Source organism: Oculina patagonica, chromosome 2, assembly GCF_052425735.1.
Source record: "Oculina patagonica isolate OP01 chromosome 2, crgOcupat, whole genome shotgun sequence".
Taxonomy (NCBI): Eukaryota; Metazoa; Cnidaria; class Anthozoa; order Scleractinia; family Oculinidae; genus Oculina; species Oculina patagonica.
Genome location: NC_135759.1, coordinates 40,156,141 through 40,177,995, shown reverse-complemented (window position 1 = coordinate 40,177,995; position 21,855 = coordinate 40,156,141). Strand labels below are relative to the sequence as shown.

General features: G+C 37.4%; 1 protein-coding gene and 1 long non-coding RNA gene across 2 annotated transcripts; one reads left to right on the top strand and one right to left on the bottom strand.

The window, feature by feature from the left end:
- Window positions 1-235: 235 nt before the first annotated feature.
- On the bottom strand, window positions 236-19,102 carry LOC144641540 (guanine nucleotide-binding protein G(q) subunit alpha-like). Its single transcript, XM_078500552.1, has 7 exons — window positions 18,790-19,102; window positions 18,045-18,229; window positions 17,706-17,860; window positions 16,923-17,051; window positions 5,811-5,940; window positions 5,177-5,330; window positions 236-2,906 (listed from the first exon to the last, which is right to left on the bottom strand). Exons 1-7 carry the CDS (start codon window positions 18,905-18,907, stop codon window positions 2,716-2,718), a joined length of 1,062 nt encoding a protein of 353 aa, XP_078356678.1. The 5' UTR covers window positions 18,908-19,102; the 3' UTR covers window positions 236-2,715.
- On the top strand, window positions 13,654-15,592 carry LOC144641645 (uncharacterized). Its single transcript, XR_013568586.1, has 2 exons — window positions 13,654-13,949; window positions 15,506-15,592. It is a non-coding gene; the product is annotated as an uncharacterized LOC144641645 (long non-coding RNA).
- Window positions 19,103-21,855: the final 2,753 nt, after the last annotated feature.

The window sequence follows — 21,855 nt, the reverse complement described above, 5'->3', positions numbered from 1 at the left end:
CCAACAGAGGTACAAAATGGGGCGGTCTTGCTGTTGACATCACCAACAAAACAAGATTTAAAAGACAAAAAATAGCCACACCAAAACAGATTAAACTGCCCAATACATGGAGGTCTCAATACATGTATGGTTTCCCAGAACCAAAACCCCAAAACAAAACTTCTGCACCTGGGATTAAAGACCGTTTGTCGTCTACGTACGACATAAGAGAGAATAAAAGCACCCACACAACAAATTGTTTCCCATTTTTTGTCATTTTGCTATGTTTTAATCTTTCTGCTGCAGAAAAATTTACAATAAAAAGTCCGTCAGCCAAGGCAAGTAGTGACTTCACCGGCCTTTAAAAATAAGCACTTGTGGTTTATCGCAACGAAAAAGAAAGGAACAGTTATAAAAGTACTGGAATTACATACACATTCATACAGCAATTGACTGTTGAGTACAGGAGCCGCAACAACAGAGCACAACTAACAAGAATCAAGACATTTTCTGCTAGATGCAATGCTGACATGATCATGAACGAATAAAAAATTTATTGGAATTGTCTGCCAAATATTTTGGCTCCATAACAATAATAATTTATCTCTTTTCTATTTCTTCTATAGTTCAAGAATGGTCAGCCGCAAAGGGAAAAGAATCTATTATGAACGCAACACGAAGAAAGCATGAAAGATACATAATTACTCAATCAAATTAAACTGAGGTAAAATTATAAGTACGGAGAAAGCCAGGGTAATTAAAACTACTGTCTATAGAGGAACCCTCCGTGTCTACTCTCAAGGAGGTTGTGAATTCTTTTTGACCTGTTTGCATTGGTTTTTCGCACCTCTTGACCAATCAAAAACTTAAGTCATCCGACTGGAAATACTGTAGCATGCATAGCTATGTACTAAACTACCTGATTGGGCAAGCAATAAGAAAAACCAATGCAGGATACCTTGCATTCAACAAAAAGTAATAACATGAAACATCAGAAAGAATCTGTTGGCTTACTTCAAAGTTACTTTACTGCTGATCACAAGGGATAAAATCATTTAGCTTTCCCTTACATCCCTACAAAACTTGCCACAAAATTAAAACAAGCTATCTTCTATTAAAAATTTAATGACTCATATTTTTGCAAGAATGAATTGCAGGTTACAAAACTGCAACTTCTTGTTTTTTTCTTCTAAAACAATTTTTTTTAGAATCAGCAGGATAAAGCAACTCTGAAACTGTCAATAACAAATCTATCTATTTTTTTATAGATATGTATCAGTTCTGATATTTCAAGTCATTAATAGGTTTTTGACTAAGAAATTCCTTTCGCACTTGGACTACTACAAGAATCATTTCTTGCCACAACAGATTGCTTTTCATCACAAAGTAGATTCTAGCGATAAGATGATAACTTTAATATCAGTTACATGTACATATACACCAGGAATGGGAATAGAAGGCTTAAAAGAAAGAAGCTTCTTTGAAACTTGTAGCTACAAATTCTCCTAACTGTTCTGCATAAATTTCTTAATGTACTAGTTGTGAGAATTTTTAATACGAAATTGCACTACGATCACTTCAAGGCTTGATGAGTTACAAGACTTACTCTTTGACAATAATGGGACAGAGCAGTATATTCTTTTTCACAAAAGTCTGTCCCCTGAAAAATGACATGATCGACAGTGATAACTAGCAAAAATCATACATCATTACATCATCAGCAATGCACCTTTCTATTTAGCCTTCTAGACAACTAACTACAACAAAGAGAATAAAATAATTGTGCTAACAGTACAGCAGAAGGGAAAATGGGGTAGACGGGTGGTCAGGGGGTATTTCTGCAACCTGAATACGAAAAATCTAATTCATCTTATTAATATAATGTCTTCTGTGGATTATACAAGATTTACAATAACACAACACAATTCAGCAAGTTTGCTGAAAGAATTATGTGACAAGAAGAATAGAGTTAAGAGATCACGAATTCCAGGCTCAAGCCAGCTTACCCAGAACACACAAAGAAAAGCAAAAGGGGCTTTTGACTACCTGAAGTTTAAAAGTTAAATTATTGATATCATATACACTTTGTTTATGGCCAATTGAAGGCAGATGAATAACTATTTTTTACTGAAATCTCTGCAAGCCTGTACTGTAAATAAATTTTTACAATGCTTGCAGTAGAAATGAAAGACTAGCAACATAAAACAGGACTTTTTTCCTATGCCTATTCATACAAAATTTCTTGCAAGGTGGAATAAATGAGAAATCATTCTCACTCTTATGAAAACGACAACATAACTGTTGGTTGGAGAGTCAAGAAAAGGGGGAGGGTTGTGGACACAAACTGTACGGACAAACTAATATTTTGTTTTTCCTTTTAAGACACATTCTAGCTATATATCTAACACTTGGAAAATATTTCCAGTAGCTCGACTACTTTCAAAATACACAACGTTCAACTGAGTTGAAATATACTGGAAAACAATTCACAGTGCGGCACTTGTCTTGATAACTTGAATACTAGCTATATTCTCACACAGAAACTTTTGTTTTGGAGTATTTTGTACACAAAAGCACTTCACTTAGAATCAGTTGAAGACAAGCAATCTTAAATAAAGAAATCTCTATTCAACCATTTTGTGATTTTCTACAGTTATCATGCTGAAGATGCATCTTTCACAGCCTGCTTGCCTTCTTATCTTTAATTCAGATTATAAGATCTCTTACCAACTCTATTCAAACTAGATTATACTCTTTTAGGTTTAACTGCAGTATCGTGTCCTTCACTGCCGCAAATACAAACCGGATATTTTCTGTATCAGTGGCACAAGTGAAGTGGGAGTAGATTATCTTATCTGAATCAGGATTCAGGTCGACAAACATTTTAAGAATGAACTCCCGTGCTGCCTGGGCGTCACACTGGGGTCCTGTGTTAAAAACAACAACAACAAATACTGAGTTTTTACCCTTCCCTGTCAAGGTTTGGGACCAAACAACCAACATGATAACAAAAATTTGCCAAAATAATTATTGTCTTGAACTTACACGAGATTACATGAAGGTAACCTGCGTGAAATGCGAAATGATTTATGCAAATCACTGAGTAATCATTTGACTACATTAAGCTTTGATTGTGCTCACCTAAGCTTTTTACAAAAATAACCCATTGTTCCCTTTTGTGCCTTGTTTTGGGTCAAACAAATCTGTTTGTAAGCTAAATTTTAGCCACTACTTCTGGTTGCTCTTCCTTAGAGCAATGTCTCTCAAAACAACTTGGGGGACTGGAGAAGGTGGTTGAAATTCGGGTAAACCTGCCTGGCATTCACATTTCAAGGGTTTTGCTGGCACTTTTCTTTGTTAATGAGGGAAAGACAAAGGCTACTGATTCCCACAAACTTCACTGTGAATCATGATGGCAGCATCCTCAGCTCAACTTGAATACACTTGAAGGGGCAAGAGCAAGAAACGCACTTTGAGTTTTAGCCAAATTGAAAATTGTCACAAACAACTCCAAATTTCACACGCAAGTTCGTTTACGTGTGCTCAACACTGCCCTGTATTTAATTTTGCTGGTCTTTCCTTCGTTTTCGAAAAATAACACATGCAAAAAGACAAGGTTTTTGCTGGCGGCATATTAAGGAATTTTCTTTGACAAACGATAAACAAAGGAACCCTTTTGTTCCTTAAAACAATGAAACCAGCAAACATTTTAAGGATCAAACTATAACTCAAACAACTCTAACCCTAAGGTTAGGGTTAACGTTCCAAGTTAGGGTTTAAGCGCTTAACCCTAAGGCAAAAGCGAACCCCGAGGCTCAGGGTTGGGGTTAGCGTTTTAAGTTAGGGTTACAAAATCAAGTTAGGGTTAGCGTTTCAAGTTAGGGTTAAGATCCGAGTAGGCCTTAACCCTAAGATCGCGCTTTTCTTGCCGTAAGCTTTCACTCCAGTTTGCTTGCGGTTAGCTTTCACTGCAGCCTGCTTGCGGTTAGCTGTTTTTTTTTTTTTGTTGTTTGGGGCAACACTATTTTGATAAGTTTTCTCGATAAAGCGCCTGCACAACACTCAACTTCTGTGACACGCGCGCCGTTGATCCGATTTAAGGAAGGCCAAGTAAATGGCATGGCGAGCGTGCTCAGCGAAATCACATTCTTCTGGTTTTCCAATTACATCTTGCTTTTGCTTTCAGTAAAGCACTGTTTGCTCTCCCATCTCCTATCCTTACATTATTACATCACACAATCTAGATCTACAAGACCCTGCGCGCATAATCAAGACAAGATCGCACGCACTTTTTGACCGATCCATACGTGCATATTTAATGAGGTAGCGAAAACAAATTTGCGATGGGAGGTAGCGCTCCGGGCACTCACAAATATCTTATAAGTCTAAAACCAGGTCACTTCTTGGCAACTTTGTCGCGGCAGCATCCAAGCGGACACTGCAAAACTCACCTTGACAAAGTTCCCGGCAAGAAACTCTCGTTTTAGGCTTTTATTCTGCCAGGCTAAAAACTACCTTGGTTTGTGCAACGTTGTTCTGGAGTGCTAAACAGCGCTGTTGTACACAACAAAGGCAGGAACATCCCTCAATTCTTCGAGCGATGCTTTTAACTTACGGGTATTCAGACTTAATAATGTCCTTCAACCACCTGGCAGCCGCACTTACGCTAAAACTAACCAAAGGCTTTAATTTTCAGGAACAAACGGCCATTTTTTTATCTTTCCTCTCACGTGACACCTATCAGGTGATATCACGTCACAATGTGTTATCCAGTCCTTTTCTTAAAGCGAATCCTCAACAATTGCGGCAAGAAACTAAAAGGAAGGCTCTGACACATTTTTCAACCTCCCCGGACAGTTAAATAACGCTAGAAGGAAAGATTTACACGCGATGTGTCGAAAAACTCATACTGCTGGCTGACTGTGGAGAACGTAAGCTTTGCAGAACGCCTTTGTTCTTTGCACACGTAATTTCGCAAAAACGAAGCTAGATCCAGCGAATTTGAATACAGATCAATGTTAAGCACACGTAAACGAACTTGCGTGCGAAATTTGGAGTTGTTTGTGACAATTTTCAATTTGGCCAAAACTCAAAGTGTGTTTCTTGCTCTTGCCCCTTCACTTGGTAATGAGCTTGTGAACCTCATACATGTAGTTCAAGAGTTCAAACTATGTGTAAGTGACAAACTTTAACTTACCATCAAATTCAGGGAAATATTCCACCAAATGTGAAAACATAATTTTCTCTTCCAACAAATCCTTCTTGTTTAAAAATAATATGATGGAAGAGTTCTGAAACCAGGGGTATGTGATAATAGTACGAAATAACGCTTTGCTCTCCTCCATCCGGTTCTGAAAGGAAAAAGAGCAAGATGTTCATTACTATCTATACAAAATTCTATGTGAACTAATCCAGCATGGTTATAGAAATCTGTTTACAGATGGTCTGGTAATATTATATTCTGACAAGCAAACTGAAGGTCGCCTAGGGTAAAATTATTATCACCAAACTTGCAAAAGGCCACATGCGCCTACTGGCGTGACGAGATATGAAATTTGCAAAAGTACACAAAGTGCTCTCTGCATTTGACGGGCAGAGAAAAAGCTGTTTGCAGCTTCTTTTCAAGACACAAATACAGACTTAATAAATTTTAGGCCAAGTTAGAATCAAGCCAATGCAAATCAGTGGTGATCTTGGGTCCATGTGCCATTGAGTGACATATGGGGTATCGCAAGGCATACATGCTTGGTGTTCCAGCTGTATGAGGTTGAGCAGTTGTTTCGAGCTTTGCGACATGCTTGTTCTATTTAATTTACATAAACTGAACTCACCTCATTGGCTGATTCTACAAGGACTTGGTCATATTCACTGAGAGCAACAAGAAACATAATTGATGTTACATTCTCAAAGCAGTGAATCCACTTCCTTCTCTCCGACCGCTGGCCTCCAACATCAACCATTCTGGAAAGGAAGTTAAAAGATCTGGCTTTTAGAACATACCAAACATAAAAACAATACTAAGCATAAACATACTAAATTGTTCTAAAAACATATTTGTTGTGTTAACTCCCTGAAAAGTAGTAGCATCAACTTTTACTCGACCAGGGGTTTCAAAATGTTTTGAAGTAGGTGTCAGCAACTGGAAGAGAAGGTGGCTGTCACAATATGTGACTTGTTTGTTGTGAGCTGATTGCTATGAGCAGAGTAACATGTGACATATAATCAAGTAGCCGGCAAACCTCAGCAGTCGCCGCCTTGTTTTGAAAACCCTGCTTGACACCATAAGCGATATGACAAACATTGTTCAATTAACCTTTTAAACTAGCAATTTGCATTTATTTAGAAGTTGAATGGCTTCTCATGTACAATACATAAAGCATGAGTTCTGAGAAGACTTTTTGTTGAAACTACATGAGGTGTGAGAAGAATTACAAACCACACAGGAAAGACCATCGCACTAATTTAAACACAACTAAAACAAATGCATTTGAAAAGAAAGCCTGCTGGCTGTTTTTAACTAACAAATGTGACCTTTCAGTCAAAACACGGTCTTGTGAAAATTTCACGTTGAGGCTCACTTCACCATCACAACCACGAAATGGATTGAAACTGTCAAAATTGCCATGAATTTCCTTTTAAACAGCATGAACATGGCATGAAAATAAACCATGTCACAGTGAAAATAATCACAACATGAAAAATATGGCAGACTTTAATGTCATGAAAATCCAAGCTGTAAAGTAATTCCGAGAAAAGTTGCATTCCAACAATTTCAAGCTGTCAGATTTAATGTCCTTCGCTTCTGTCTGAGTGAAACAACGGCTACTTGGGCTCGTTTTACCCACTGTGAATTTGTATGTGTTCACGGGAAAACACTTCTTCCAAGGAAATATTCTGACAAAAAGTTCACTCTTCATCTGTTCACAGCGCTATAAAGAATGTTTTCATTTGATGAAAGCAAAGACTTGCAATGTTCAATGCATGACTGAATGTGTGACTGAATCTTCCCTGCTTAATACTGGGATTAGAAACTTTTGAGGATGTTTGGAGATAAACTTTACTCAATTACTTTTTATACATGTGTTTGCCATAATGTATCATTCTGACGTGGCAAAAGACAAGAAAGCTTTGGGAAGCCGCCACATGACGGGACAGTTTGTAGTTTCTAAAACTATGCAATCATATAATTTAATTATGTCCAATATTTAATAAAGCCACTTAAAGCAATTTTCCTTCCAAAAGATTTTCCATCCATGCTCAATTTTATTTAAAAAACCAAAGATCGAAGGGAAAGGACAAATTTCTCTTTCAAGAAAAACAATTCACAACTTAGCAGTACAGAGCAGAAAATGAGTCCATGAACATATAACTTTGTCATGTTGTTTATTTATATTTCACAAAATTTCAAATCGTCATTTAACTATAAAAGCTTGTCAGTAATGGAAAGTTATTCAGGATTTACAAGCATTATTATTTGTTTTATTTTTTATGAATTGTAAGGAAATCACAGACTGTAACTGTTGATATGTGAAAATTAAATGTATGCATACCATAGAACAAAATACAAATTATGAAACACGGTTACATTGGTCGAAAATCACATGGCATGATAGCAAATCGCAGGATGAGACTCGCATGCATTTTACAGCATAACTTCTCCTCCTTATATTTTGCATGTTGAGTTGGGTACCTTTATCGTTTATCTTTTATAAGTTCACTAACTTAACTTTCACGCCTGGAGTGAACTTTCACAATTAGATTGAACACTGCGTGAAATCTTGAATTCACAGTGTGAAATTTTATATTTATGCCCCGTGGCATGAAATAAATTTCATGGTCTAAACAGTTAATTTCATAGTCCTCTTTCTGCATGAATGGTCACAAATGCAACAAATGGTAAGAGTTGTGAAACCCTGACACTACCGTTTAAGGTGGTACATACGGCTGAAATGTGTCTAAAAAGAGCCCATTTTAAGATATTTTATTAACTTTGTTGAAATCCCTATTCTATAGTATTTTTTACCGTAGAATCCAAATTTGAATTCAAATTTTCCGATTTCTGGTCATAAAGGTGTGAAAATTGACACCTTAAAATGTCACTCAAAATAATAATTACTTTATTTTCTCCACCGCTTTTCTTTGGCTAGCTTTCTTCTTTGTACCATCAAATGCCTGTATAAAAACAATTCTTGTGACTTAGCCGACATTCAGTTGTTATTCTTACGGAAAATAATCTACCATCTCTAAATCAGTCACGTGGCATACCATAATCGGGCATAATATTGATCGGATGCAAAGCCCATGTCGAGAAAACATCGCAAGTTTATTTTTCAACAGAGACATTCAGTTGTGGATCGGCCGGGGATATTCATAATGAAACAAGATCGATAGGCCGGTTAGTACGCATGAAAATACTCTTATAAAGTTGGAATTATTTTCGCCTAAATGGTCATGTACTAAGTAGTTGCAAGATAAACTGGTCTTAACTTACATTTCTCAATTGACTTGTCAGCTTTTATTTGCTGTTCGCGGTACGCTTTTTGTTGTGTGATTGTGTCCGTGTCCCGGCACGGGTTGTTTATACATTTAGCTTCACCATTTGAGATATTAAAGTATTATGAGAGAATATATTGGAATTCGCTGTTGTTATAGCTGGTTGTTTTAGATCTTAATGTGCTTTCAATGCCTGTTGCTTTGCTGTAGTTTCGATGGCATCCTGCAGTTCGAGACCGGAAGCGAGTAAACACGCAAAATTTCTTTTATAATCATTTTTTTCTTTTATAATCAATTAGTAGTCTGCACACAAAAACATAGAAGACTACTTGTGACACACACCACGTGACAATTCAAACAGGGTTTCTCACCTTACTCAGTACCTTACTCTCACTTATTTTCACGCTACTTATTTTCGCAAATATTCAAGAGCCGAATATTGTGAGAATTAATTGAAACGAGAATCACTTCATGAATTTTACCGGGCCACATTTGCCTTGGCAATCCACGTTTACACTAGTATGAACTAGTAGTAATTGGCAATTAGGGGAGTGTGTTCGGTAAGCTGGGGTGTTTTTTTTTTTTTTTTTTTTTTTTTTGGGGGGGGGGGGCGGGGGGGCGAGGTAGGGAAAGCTGGAGGCAAGGGGTGGGAAGTTGATATTGTTTTCATACTCTCTTGATATATGAGGTCTGTTTGTGATGTGCGAAATATACAATGAAATATCCATGCAGAAAATGTATGGCATTGCTCTGAAAGCTGATGAAATCTGATCTGCTTGTACCAACCCATCTTTCTAAAGCATCAGTACGAGAAGAATACCGGTAAAGCCTTTTGATTGTGCCAAGCGAAGTGGCTAAAGGTCTTTAATGAATCCAAATAGAGTACAATATATATCTAGTAGATACTATGGAAAATGTAACATTTACTAACAGTAACAAACGACTTTTAAACTGAAATGTAGCCATTCCAAACATTTTAAAACCAGTCCATTAGGAACAGTTTTTTGTTTATTTACAATCATAAAATACAACAGATGTATTGAAAGAAATTTTGGGGTTTGTAAAGTAACTCAACAGTAGTTTAAAATGACTCAACAACTTGAAATAGTCTGCATTCATCTTGTCAATGCTTAGTGGCCGAAGGGAATTTGGTATATTATAGAGTCTCACAAGTCTGTATGCAGAGAGAAGTTGAATCTGTTAAGCAAAGCAGCTGAGTTGACACATCACAACTCGGTGTCATCACCGAGGCGAACTGCAGCGTCTATTTCCTAGAAAACAAACCACTACACAGCTTTCTAATTTTCTGATAAGCCGAGTACATGTGTAGCTTTAGTCATATATTTTGCTACTGATACTTCGAATAAATAGTTACAACTTCACTTAGCTTGGAGAAAACTGCGAAAAATATTCGAAATAAGCAAAGGCAAAGGAACAAAGAAAGCTCACATGAAAGCACAGTCGAAATTACTGATGGATTACCAGCTGTGAGCCTGTTATCTTTTCACCGCTGTAGTTGTGTTAGCGAGAAGCAAAAATTCCCATCATACAACTTTTGTGAACTTTTCACGAACGGCCACTATTTTATTGACGTTCTATGTTGGACTAAAAATTTACCACCCTGGATGAAACCCTGTTATGCTTTCCATGTTATTTTCGGTATTGTTTCAACTTCGGCTACACGTTTCGGCCATTTCTTCAAGCAAAACAAGTTTACACGATTCCAAAGTCGATGCCACATTGTTCTGCATGGGATCGAGGCTACGGTTGGTCGACCCAAGATGGCGTCTAAATCTCAAAACCACACTGCTTCAACGATACCCACGTGACTGAGTTCGGAAAAACGACGCGATTAGTATGCGTTCTCCTTCGTCGAACGCAATAAGGGTCGTTTACATCAATAGGTTTATTGTAGATGTCGCTCTTTTTTTGCTTAGATTTAAATTTTCTTACTATGTTCTTTCTTTCTTCATTTAAAACTGCTGACAAGCAAAATAAAGAATAAGATATATTTTGTTTTCTATCATTGATACAGTCATCTAGTCTACTATAGATATCATTTACCTTCTTTACAAGGGAATTAAGATTGAATGGTCCTGGGAGACAAAATTGCTCCTTTTCATAGGTCAACACAAAGTGACAAGTGCCTGAAGTCCTATGTTAAACTATTCAGCTTATGTAGACATCATTACAACAACATAAGTATCCAGTTGGTGAAACACAACTTCTTGCATTTTCTTTTAAAACACATTCCACAAGAAACTCCTTATTAACATCATAACACTGTGTTAAAGAGCTCTGAATCACCTGTGAGTATTTTATTTCAATGTCAGCCCCATAGATGGTTATAAATACTAGGCATTTTGCTAACACTGCACATCAAACTTTTCATAAAAGAAACATCCATGTTCATGGAGAGCCTGCAGTGTTGAACAATCCCAGTAACGCCAAAGACAGAAAGCAAACTTATTGCGTAAATGTTTTCATGGCTAAGTTGAAACTGAGAAAGGAAGTTGCCTGCCTGTAATAAATGTTACTCGATTGGAAACCACATGAGACATATTTTTAAGGCTTTCTGATAGGTAAAACACCTTTAAATAATGTTTAGCTGAGATGTTAGACCTTTGGATAAAGCAAGATTTTATTGTGAAGTGTTTTTTTTTAAGGAATTATGCAATACTTGATGAAATGATCGATTGGATGTGGTTTGACTGAGGACGATGATGAATTCTTCTCGCCAATTTGGAGAGTAATTTTCAGGATTTGTTTGCAAACTGAATCAAAGAGCTCTTTGAGCCACGACTGAATTTTTATTTTTCACCAAGTTTTACGTTTAGTTTTCATACCTTGAATTAATATATGAGCAGCAGGTTATTCAAACATTTCTTTGAAGCAATTAAAAAAGCAGAAATGAGGAAACGTGCGTGACCTTTAGATAATCAGCAGTCTAGTACAACCCACAATGACTATTACATAAATATAGTATGTATTCGTGTCACGTGACTGAGTTTGTCCTATTAGCTCAATCGAGAAGGTGTTAGGATGTGGTGCGAGCGATCGTGAGTTCAAATCCCAGAGGGGTCAGGGTTTTTTTTTCTTTCTTTACCCCTTAGCACTACAATAGTTTGTTTATTATATCGCTCCGTAGGTATGAATTGCAGAATAAAAGCATTAACATGAAAGCCGTAAAGTAATAACGCTGTAAATAAATACAGTGTATATCAGAACATATAGACTGATTTAGGTAAAAATGTACTTGTGCTGTTAATTTTCTTGCAAATACGAAACCGTGCAAGTGATTTTAGCCAACGCTCTGGTTTCTAGATAGATTTGATCTTTGATGGAAGCTTAAATATGTCAAATAAATCCGATTTAATTTTCCAATGCTCATACAGGTATGACACCAGCTCGACAGATACATACGAAAGAGATCGATCGTCACATTGCTTTTGCGGCTCTCAATGTCCACTTTTTTGGCGGTCGAGTACTTTCCACACATAATTGTCAGCCGCATTTTATTCTTTGCTTTTTGCTTTCCTTGTGAAACCCCTTTCAATTTAAAAGGCCGCCTTTATATGGCCCCCTTGCTACACTCTTTCTTCTATTATATCCGCTGGTCAGCGGAGTTGCAAAAAATGTGAACAGATGATGGACCGACCGACCGACCAACCATGCAAGTGCAGTTTGGCTAACCACTAAACTTCCTAATTAAAAATTCAGTCGTAAAATTTAGTCGCATTGGCGCCTGCATTAGGCGCAATTTCACGCCCTGGTAACAGAGTTCAAAATTAAATCACAGCTTTTAGCCTGAATTTGTAGGCTTTATTTGTCAAGGCTGATTTTTTTCCCAGCTGTCAAACAAGTTTTTGATAGCCATGCATTTCAAGGGACAGAATCTATATGCATACATTTTATGATGTACCCAATGCAATGCATTGTAGGGTGATTTCATAGACAGTAAAAAAAAATTCAGTTCAAAAAGCTCTGTTCTACTTATAACTCTCCTAACCCTTCATGTAAAAAAAATAGGTTGAAAGACAGAATTTTATAGAGGACGAGGAGTTGTGTAGGCCTGTCAACAATTTATTAGGATCTTTCACCTAACGTTGAGTCAGTCTTACTTTACGGGGCAGTGACTTGGAGAAACACCAACAATCTGCTCAACAACCTACAAGTATTTGTGAACAAGTGCCCAAGAAATGTTCTTGGCATAAGATGGCCAGCCAGAGAAGAGAGAGAATGAAATTCTTTGGCTTTAGTGGAGCTTGAGTCAAAGAGGGCATTTGAATGGATTGGACTTAAAGCTTGAGCTGAGGAGAAGGGATTTGGCACGGATTTGAAATTTGCTGAGAAACCCTGAAGGTTGCACAGCCAAGACAGCCCTTGAATTCAAAAAACAAGGCAGGCAAAGGATAGCGAGGCCCATGCAGACATGGAGACACACTCCTACCACCAAGTTGGCGGACAAGAATGGGACAGAATGGGCAACCGCCAAGAAAGCAGCCCAAAACAAAATCAGGTGGAAAGCAATGATTACAGCTTGCTTATGTTCCATTAACTTTTGCATTTGGTCACTGTTTTGCTTGTTTGTTTGTTTGTTTTTTAGCCCTGTATAACAAGTTATGAATGTGATTTTTTCCTTAACTGCTACAAATTTCTTTTAGATAAACATCACATCCTGGTACAAATGCTGATGAACAAAGCTAAGGCACACTTTCACTATAAAAATTCAAAACTACTTCACAAAATGCTGAGCACATGACTACAGGCTTTTTTGTATTCTCTGTAAATTATATGTACATTGCTCCTTAAAGTACCATTTGCTACCATTACAACAACAGTTTTATCACACAATAAAAACATGACAAAATTTGCAAATCAAATAAAACACAACATTTAACAAAAGCAGTACATCTGACTGATAGTTGAGATTCTTAACATACTCCTTCCATGATTGAAAGAATTGACTAATAATTCTGACAAAGTTGACAACAATTCTAAAATCCTGTTTCTAGGGAATAACCTGCCCAAAATGTGAAACATGCAAAAATGCTGAGCCAATGTGTACATAAGGAGAGTGAGTTATTGCAAAATTCTGTATCCAATGCCAGAGGCCAATCCACGAGTAAACAAAGTGTTGCAAAATGGATAGCTTGCACAACCTGACTCCAGACCTCCTTATCAGTTCGGATGTATTCCAATTCTGGAAGAAAGCGTGACGTCACTTTTCTATTGTTCTTGCGAAAATATACAAAAATCGACCAAAATAATAGAGAGAAATTGGTGCCTTATACATAAAGTTGTCTACCAGTCTCTACGCGCAATATCCGGGAACTTTGAGAAGCAATTCCAGTGAAACAAAGATGGATGCCAATTCGGTCGCATTTGGGCGAGAATAGAAGGTTTGGAAACGGCAATTTAAGCAACGAAAAGATCGCGGATCGTGGAGACCGCCGCCATGATGGCGGACTTGAAATGTAAGTACCTAGATTTATGTTCTGTTTTCCCTGTGATGGAGAATTTTGTAGTCAAAGTGAACAATTTTCCTCGAATGTGTCGTTGTTCATTGTTGTTTTTCTAAAGTTTCGTCGCTGGTAACCACCTAGGAAAAATGGTAACACTTTTTAAAGTTGATCGCTTGGATGCATTCCTTAGTGCGTCGCTTTGATGATGAGCAGAGACCTAAAGTTCGCTCCGATAATAGCGAACGGGGCAAATGTTTTGGCATTTTTACGGCATTAGTTCGAAATGAAGATTCGTTTAAGCACATCTGAAGGTGTGAAAAAATCATTCAGAGTACAGGGACTTGGTTTTTACTTTTTCTACTTCGAAATGAACTTGAAAGTGTTTTTCAAATCGCTGGTTTAAAGTTTACTGATGAGTATATTTCATGCTCCTTGTTAAATGTTGTTACGTTTGTGTTGATTCTCTCTACTGAAATGGAATGGAGAATCATTCTCAAATTGTAGAGAACTACATGTAGAACTCTTGGCGCATATAACATGCAGACTCTTCCAACAGCAAATATCCCTACTGTGGCAACAAAATGTGGCTAATAAAGGGCTGAAAATGTTAAAGAAGGAGGGGAGATGTATGTGCAGATTGGCTTGCAAAAAAATTAAAAAAAAAAATGTGCAAGAGGGGTAGCAACAAGATGAATTGCCATTTTAATTTTTATCATTTTTTCCAGTGCTCTCTGATAAGTTATTGCAGGCCATTATATGCATGTTAGGGACAGGGCAGTAAAATTTCTTGTTTAGTGAATATAGTCTCTGGGTTGTGTGCCACTTATTGTTTGAGAGGTTGCCTATTTACCGAGTTAGGATTTTGAGTTGGATTTTGAGTTAGGATTTCCAGTTGGATTTTCGAGTTGCTTACCGTACTCAACACTAAGGTTAGCCGACTACGCACGCCGGTTAGCCTACTATACACTCCGGTTAGCCTACTATGCACTCCGGTTAGCCTACTATACACTCCGGTTAGCCTACTATACACGCCGGTTAGCCTACTATACACTCCGGTTAGCCTACTATGCACTCCTGTTAGCCTTCTACACACTAGTACTCCTGTCAGCCTACTATTCACTTTGATTAGCCTACTTTGCACTCCGGTTAGCCAATTTAAGTTTGGCTTTCATTAATTGTAATGGGTTTTGCTTTGTCAAAAAAAAAAAATCCTGACTCGAAAATCCTAACTCGAAAATCCAACTTGAAAATCCAACTCGAAATCCTTACTCGAAAATCCAACTTGAAAATTCAACTTGAAATCCTAACTCGAAAATCCAACTTGAAAATCCAACTCGAAATCCTAACTCGGTTGTTAGTCTCATTGTCTGTCTCAAGTCTTTTTACAAAGCTTTTTTCTAACTTTGTATCAATGTATAACAATTCATTGTTGTTTTTATATTACTATTTTTGTTTATAAAGTTGAGTGTTTTTAAAAGTCCATTCATTCCTTCAGAACTAAAAATTAGGTCAATATATGCTTATGAGTGTAAGTTAAAGTTAAAACTGTTTTTGTGATTTGTTTGTAGGTGGATGGAGGAACAAAGAGGAAAAAGGAATTGTAAACTATTGTTGTTGAATAAAACACCAGTGTCCTGACACATTCAAAACGAAAATACTTTCTTCTCTCACGTGTGCAGTTTAATGTAGACAACAAGAGCAAATTTGCTATTCCCAGACTTAAATGAACTGAATTACAACCAAGGATTTTTCAATTTGTAGTCGAAAAAGACCCTCTTGGACACCCTGGAATCTGTGAAAGAATTTTAAAGAAATATTTTGCTATGGAAAATGTTCTGCTGGCATGAACATAAAGATTTTTTCATGTTCTTTACCCTTTGGTAATAACTTGTATATTAGCACAGAATCGAATTCTTTCGGTTAAGAGGGGAATAATTCGTAGCTGCAAAACAATTTCAATGACCAACATTTATTGTACCACCATGACATTTTATTATTGATTAAAGCATCGGTAAATAAGACTCCAACACTGGAAGTAAACTGCATTTTTAATATCAAGCTCTTTTGCTCCTTTTCTGGCCGGGCAATACAATGTACAAGATATAAACCTTAACACAATAATATACATAAAAACTACGAACGGGATAAAAGTTTATAATAGTCAACTCAACATGGGCCAAACGAGGTCGGTCAAGAGCGACGCGTTCGCGTTTTAAAACTCAATCAAATCTCTCGGCAAGATTTGAGCACGTTCAACGTCGAGAAAAGCGCAAGAGTTTCGAGAGAGAGCGGGATTTTAGGCAAAACGCGAGCAAAAGTCTGTTGACAAAATTAATTTCCCTCGATATGTTCGCGCTTACATAAGTTACATGATTAAAGATTGAATAAAACGGAGGACTTACGAGAAGAGACAGCGAACTACCGTCAATTTTATGGAAGTAAGAAGCTTGTTTATATCGTCAAAGCCTCGACCACGATGAAGAAGAAGTCTGCGGCATGAAATTTATAAAAAAATCGATATATACTTTCCTTGTGGTTGTCCGCCATCTTGAATTTGGCTACCGCGAAACATGTTATGAAATGCGATCCACTGTTTTGATCAGTGGCGTTTCGTGACGTAAAACAATTGTTTTCGTTTCTTCCAGAAATGGAATCCAACCGAACTGCTTATGTTCAATGCAAAATATTCATGAGGACTAACTAAATGTTTTCATTTAATCTTTATGCAGATTTACAGCCTAGAAATGCAATAGAAAAGCAGGCAAACCACCTTAACTTCCTGTGTGGGAGAAATTTCCTGTCCATTTAAGACGAATTTGAAGGGGAAAAAATTGAGGTTGCTAACAAAAAATTCCATAAATTAAAATTCGAATCAAAATAGAAAGGCATGACCTTTTATCAGCCGCAACAGGATTCGAAAAGATTGCTACCGTTGCTTAGAGATCAAATAACAGTATTAATGGCTGAAAAGAAAATTAAGCTTACCTAAAAATTATCGTTTCGAGATCAAACGGGTACTCTATGATCCCAGAGGTTGGTGCTCTTGCACGAAGAACATCCTGCTCTGTCGGAAGATAATCGGGCTTAGCTATCCGATCCAAGTCCGTGAGATAGCTGAAAGTTTAGAAAAAAAAGTACCATTACAATTACAAAATGCAAAATGCAAAAGAACAAAAGTCAACTTCGCCATACATGAAGGGCCAAGAAAATCCGCTACGATCGACAGCCAACGAAAACACATTCATAGCAACTTAGCAAGTTATGTTTTTCAAAGCTAAAACAATGTTTTAAATCGAATTTCTTTGATCGATGGGTTATATGCGGGCCAGGAAAAGCTAAATGAATAAAATCGTGAATTCAAACGTCGTGGAAAAGCTACATTGTTGCTCGTCAATAATCACAAACAATTTGCAGCAGAAATTGACAAGCGATCTCTACCGGGCAAAGATATCATAGACCATCCACAATATTGATTCCAGCATGTTCTTTAACACCATGTTTCAAAATCAAAGTTAGCAGAAGGAGGGAAGTAATACATTCGGCCAGCATGAGTAGTTGATGTTCGGAAACAAAGGCATTGTGGAGGATATTCCAGATGGAATCACATAACGAAGGAACATGGCGTGAATTGCTGGCAACGTGTGACAGAAACGAACAAAAAATCGAACGTTTAATCAAAGCGACGATATTTCTTTTCTTGTACAAAACTGAACATTTCATTTTAAAGAGAAGCACGCTGAAAGTGGACTGACATAAACACAGACTTACTATTTCGCAGAGTCGCTAAGTTGATATTCTCTTCTTCTGTCGTAGCATTCTTGCATGCCCTGGTCGGTCCAAAGAGACTTCGTAGCTATGTAATAATCTTTTTCGAAAGTGGTTATATTTTTGGGGTCAACGTCTCTCATGGTCTTGGCATGCTCCTGAGGGAAAATGGAAATAAACGTATATAAACATCAAAACAAAATTCGCTCAAAAAAATCAAGTTCACCGATTTTAATTCGCTACGGAGGCGTTTTGAGTGCGGGTAACTTCTGAAGCAATTGAGGAAAAACAAAGTATATGTAATAAACAAGGTCATAAAGCATTCTAGAACGTAATTCATACCAGATTTGCTGGATCTTTGTAAGCTATCTTCAAAGATTCCATTGCTATCGTTAGGGATTGTATAGCGGTGATGATATTCTGATATACCAAAGCAACATAGCCTAGTTTGTCCTCATCGCTGTAACCCTGCCCGTGAATAATTCTCATCTGTTTTATGAAGGTACTTTTGCCTGATTCTCCAGTTCCTGTAAAAAGAGCACATCCCACATTAAAGCAATCTTGCATAGAAAAATACATCCCGTGCCCACGAATAGAAACAACATCCACTCCAGCCTGTGGGTTGTGAACGACATAAACTTCAGATTTGCTGGTCCACAATAAGGCTCATATACTTTCTTATTCCACATGCAGAATAAAAGAAGGTCTTAATTTATTTAGTGGCAGTAAGGATTAAATTTAAGCATTTATTCCAAATACGATAGTGCGCTAACAACATGGAGTCGGCAAAGGTCTGGAACAGTCGCTTCTTGGACTGCCATCGGTAACATTACATCAACAGATCTCGCTCAGCAACGGGAGCAATACACAGATCGTGTATATAAATGTATATCTATGTAAGTGTATATAGCATATATATGTATATAAATTTCTATATAAATGTATATGTTTTATATTTATATTTTTATCTGTATTTTATCGAGCGAGCATATCCAAGCCACCAGGTTCGACTGCACCAAGCCCTGCATTTCATGCAGATTTAATATAAAATATGAATGCGTTCGAGTAAAACATATGCCATGCTCACCAAGTAAAAGTAATTTCAGTTCTCTCCTTTGATTCCTTTTATCCTGCTTTAGCTGCTTTTCGATCTCGGCGTTGATTCGTCTGATCTCTTTCTGCTCCTCACTCAAACAGCACGTCATCTTGAAAGAACAAATTGCCTCCGATCGCCACAACTAAAACCAGCGATGGCGTCGAAAGGAACTATAGTTGTCCTTTTCGCTACTCGAGCCCCGAATGGAGCTACGAGTTCACTGAAACTACCGAATTTATTCTTCCAAAATGGTGAACCTCTCGGTGTTGTAGGGCGTAGGCGAGCTTCGAAAGCTTTTCCCAGCAATCATTGAAAAACGTCCACAAGTGTAACCAATCCAAATAAGGCCAACACCTCCATATTTGGATGCAAATTTTCCTCGCCCCAGACAAAAAATGCCGCATTTTCCCGCCCGTCAGGAACGCCTGGCGATATTTGATGCCTTTTTCTTCCGCCATTTTGTCTCGGAAAAATGGTTTTAATTTTTATCGTGTTGGTGTAGTGGCATCGTCTCTTAAAAGACATGATGTATGGCAATTTACCGTGTAAAATTCATCTTTCACAGGAAAAGGAAAAAGTAACGCACAAGTGAAGGGAGAAACGATTCCAAGTCATGTATGTTTGTTCAGAACTATTTGAATATGAAATTTAGCTTGTTCCTTGATCTTAATTTTGTCTGTTTGGTTATAGTGATGTTTATCGTTTTGATATGATGCAAAAACTAAGCTAAAAATGTTTTGGTATTTAATTTCAGCATCAACTAATTTGTATACATATAATTTTGCTTGAACAAATATTGGTGTTGTTGTCTAGAAATCTAGCCACTCGTTATTCTATATATCATAAGTTCTCACATAAATAATAAATACTGAGTCATTGAAGAATTAAGATACTGTTTTTCTTACCATTTACCCCTGCGGGTCTACTCAAAAGAGATTTATACAGGGAGACTCCACCCCCAGGGGGGTACTCCGGCTTGTAAATGACGGGGATGATCGAAGGATTTTTTTGGGTTTGAAATTTTCGATTCCAGGATTTTTTTGGGTTGGAAAATTTGGCAAGTATTTTTTTGGGGTGACTTGATTTAAATAGGGGATTTTTGGGGTATTTAAAACAAACTAAAGTGCCTTCGCATGGACTTGGCGTATTTACGAGGCCTTGCCAGGGGGGTTCCCGTGTCGCTTGTCTAGATTTAAAATGTGCCGTGTCGCTGTTTTATCGCTCTTTATGTCGCTGTCGGTAATTAAATTGAAGGAAAATTGCTTGTCCTTGTCGGAATTTAAGTTTTTCCAAAAGGGTTGTCGTTTGTTGCGATTTTATTAGTATGCTGTCGCTACTTTTTGGGCCATGTGCAGCACTTTACAAGATTTCGGACGAATCTTTGCAACCTACGAATATCGCAGGATATCTGTTATGTACGGATGACAGATATCGTTAACATTTTGACCATATATGGGCAGCGCGCGCACCTGTTGAATAATAATTGCGAATAGTCACGAATAGTGAAGAATAGTCGCAAATAGTGACGAATAGCGAAATACGAAAGTCATGAAAAGTTGCTAATAGTGACGAATAGCTGTGAATAGTGACAAATTAGAGACATTTAGTTTCCAGTACCTCGCAACAACGTGGGATTTTCCCGCCAAAATGGATGCTTGGTAGGAGAGAAGATATAAATGATAAACGGAATTACTTATGTTTTACCATTGAAAAAACTTATTCATTAGCTTATTATTGTGTTTTCTGTTTCCTTGCTGGTGATCGACAGCCCCAGGCAGAGTCCAGAAAAGAAAAGGGAATAAAATTAATGCAAGCAAGCGTAGCGTGACAAGCCCAAACAACGGCTGCGAAAAAGACTGGCTTTGGCGTTGTTGTTTTTTATAACACAACTTCTATTATCTTTTCACATCGATAAAGTAATTACAATACACTTTTCTCTCATTTGTATTTTATTGTTTTGCTGATAGAACATGCCTTGGATCGCAATTCATGAGAATGAAATGTGAGTAAATACAGTTTATGGTCGGTCGACATTGACATATAGGCTTATTAGATCAATAAAGTGATTCATATAGTAACATCTTGACTTGCACTCTTTAAGAGGAAGCGGACAAGCATATATATATAATTTGCTTGAACTTCTAGATTGCTCTGTGCATGTGTACGTGGCATGTGGTAAAATTCGTAGAAACCCTGTAGGCTTATTCACGGCGACTATTTACGACTATTCGTCACTATTCGCGACTATTCACACCATTCGTACTATTTGCTATTCGCAATTATTCGCTTCTCACTATTCGGGTTTTCCAGACACCCCCCAACAGAAAGGATTCTGATTCTTCGTATTTTTTGCTGTAATTCACACTTTAAGGTTCGGGAAGCAAAATATTTCACTCAACATGATGGATAGTTTTAGTGTTTGGTTGGTTAAAATAGCATTTTGAAATTTCTCTTCATTTGACCTTTAATCAATAATGACAGTTTTCCCTACCCTTTTTGTTCACTTCAATTGTAAAATCCCTACACTTTTATATTCCTACAGCCTATGAAATACCCCATTGAGTGAGTTTCCCTGTTTAGTCCACTATATTAGTACCCCCTGGTCATTTACCAAAAATTCCCAGAAAAACTCTGGTTGGGATGTTAATGGAACACAACTTTTTCATTCCACCTGAAACTTTCTGGGAGGAACAGAACTTACTAGAAGGTAGTCTCTGCATGTCACTGTGTACCTGCATCTGTTTTGCATCTTTTGTTAATTTTGCAGCTTTACCAAAATAGACAATAGACGTTGACAGTAAATGTGATAATTACAAAAGTTCGTGGCTGGCAGCTATTTTGACCAAAACAGCTGGTCCTTTTGGGGAAGTTTCAAAATTGGAACACATTTTTTCCTGAATGGAAATTTTAGTAAATGGTAAACAATCACTAAAATTATCACATCAGTCCACTTTTAACAACTCAGGAAAGTGAACAAACAAAGAGAGTGGAAGTTCTAAACTGCAGGTACAGGTGTGGGTACAGGTGCAGTCAAAGGTGCAGGTCAGGGTCAAGGTA

Excerpts from the sequence above, each read along its gene's own strand:
- LOC144641540 (XM_078500552.1), bottom strand. The coding sequence starts at position 18,907 with ATGACGTGCTGTTTGAGTGAGGAGCAGAAAGAGATCAGACGAATCAAC. Across the intron at positions 5,941-16,922 it reads CTCGAAACGATAATTTTTAG|AATGGTTGATGTTGGAGGCC; the intron begins GTAAGCTTAATT and ends CTTCCTTTCCAG. Across the intron at positions 2,907-5,176 it reads ATATTTCCCTGAATTTGATG|GACCCCAGTGTGACGCCCAG; the intron begins GTAAGTTAAAGT and ends TTTTTAACACAG.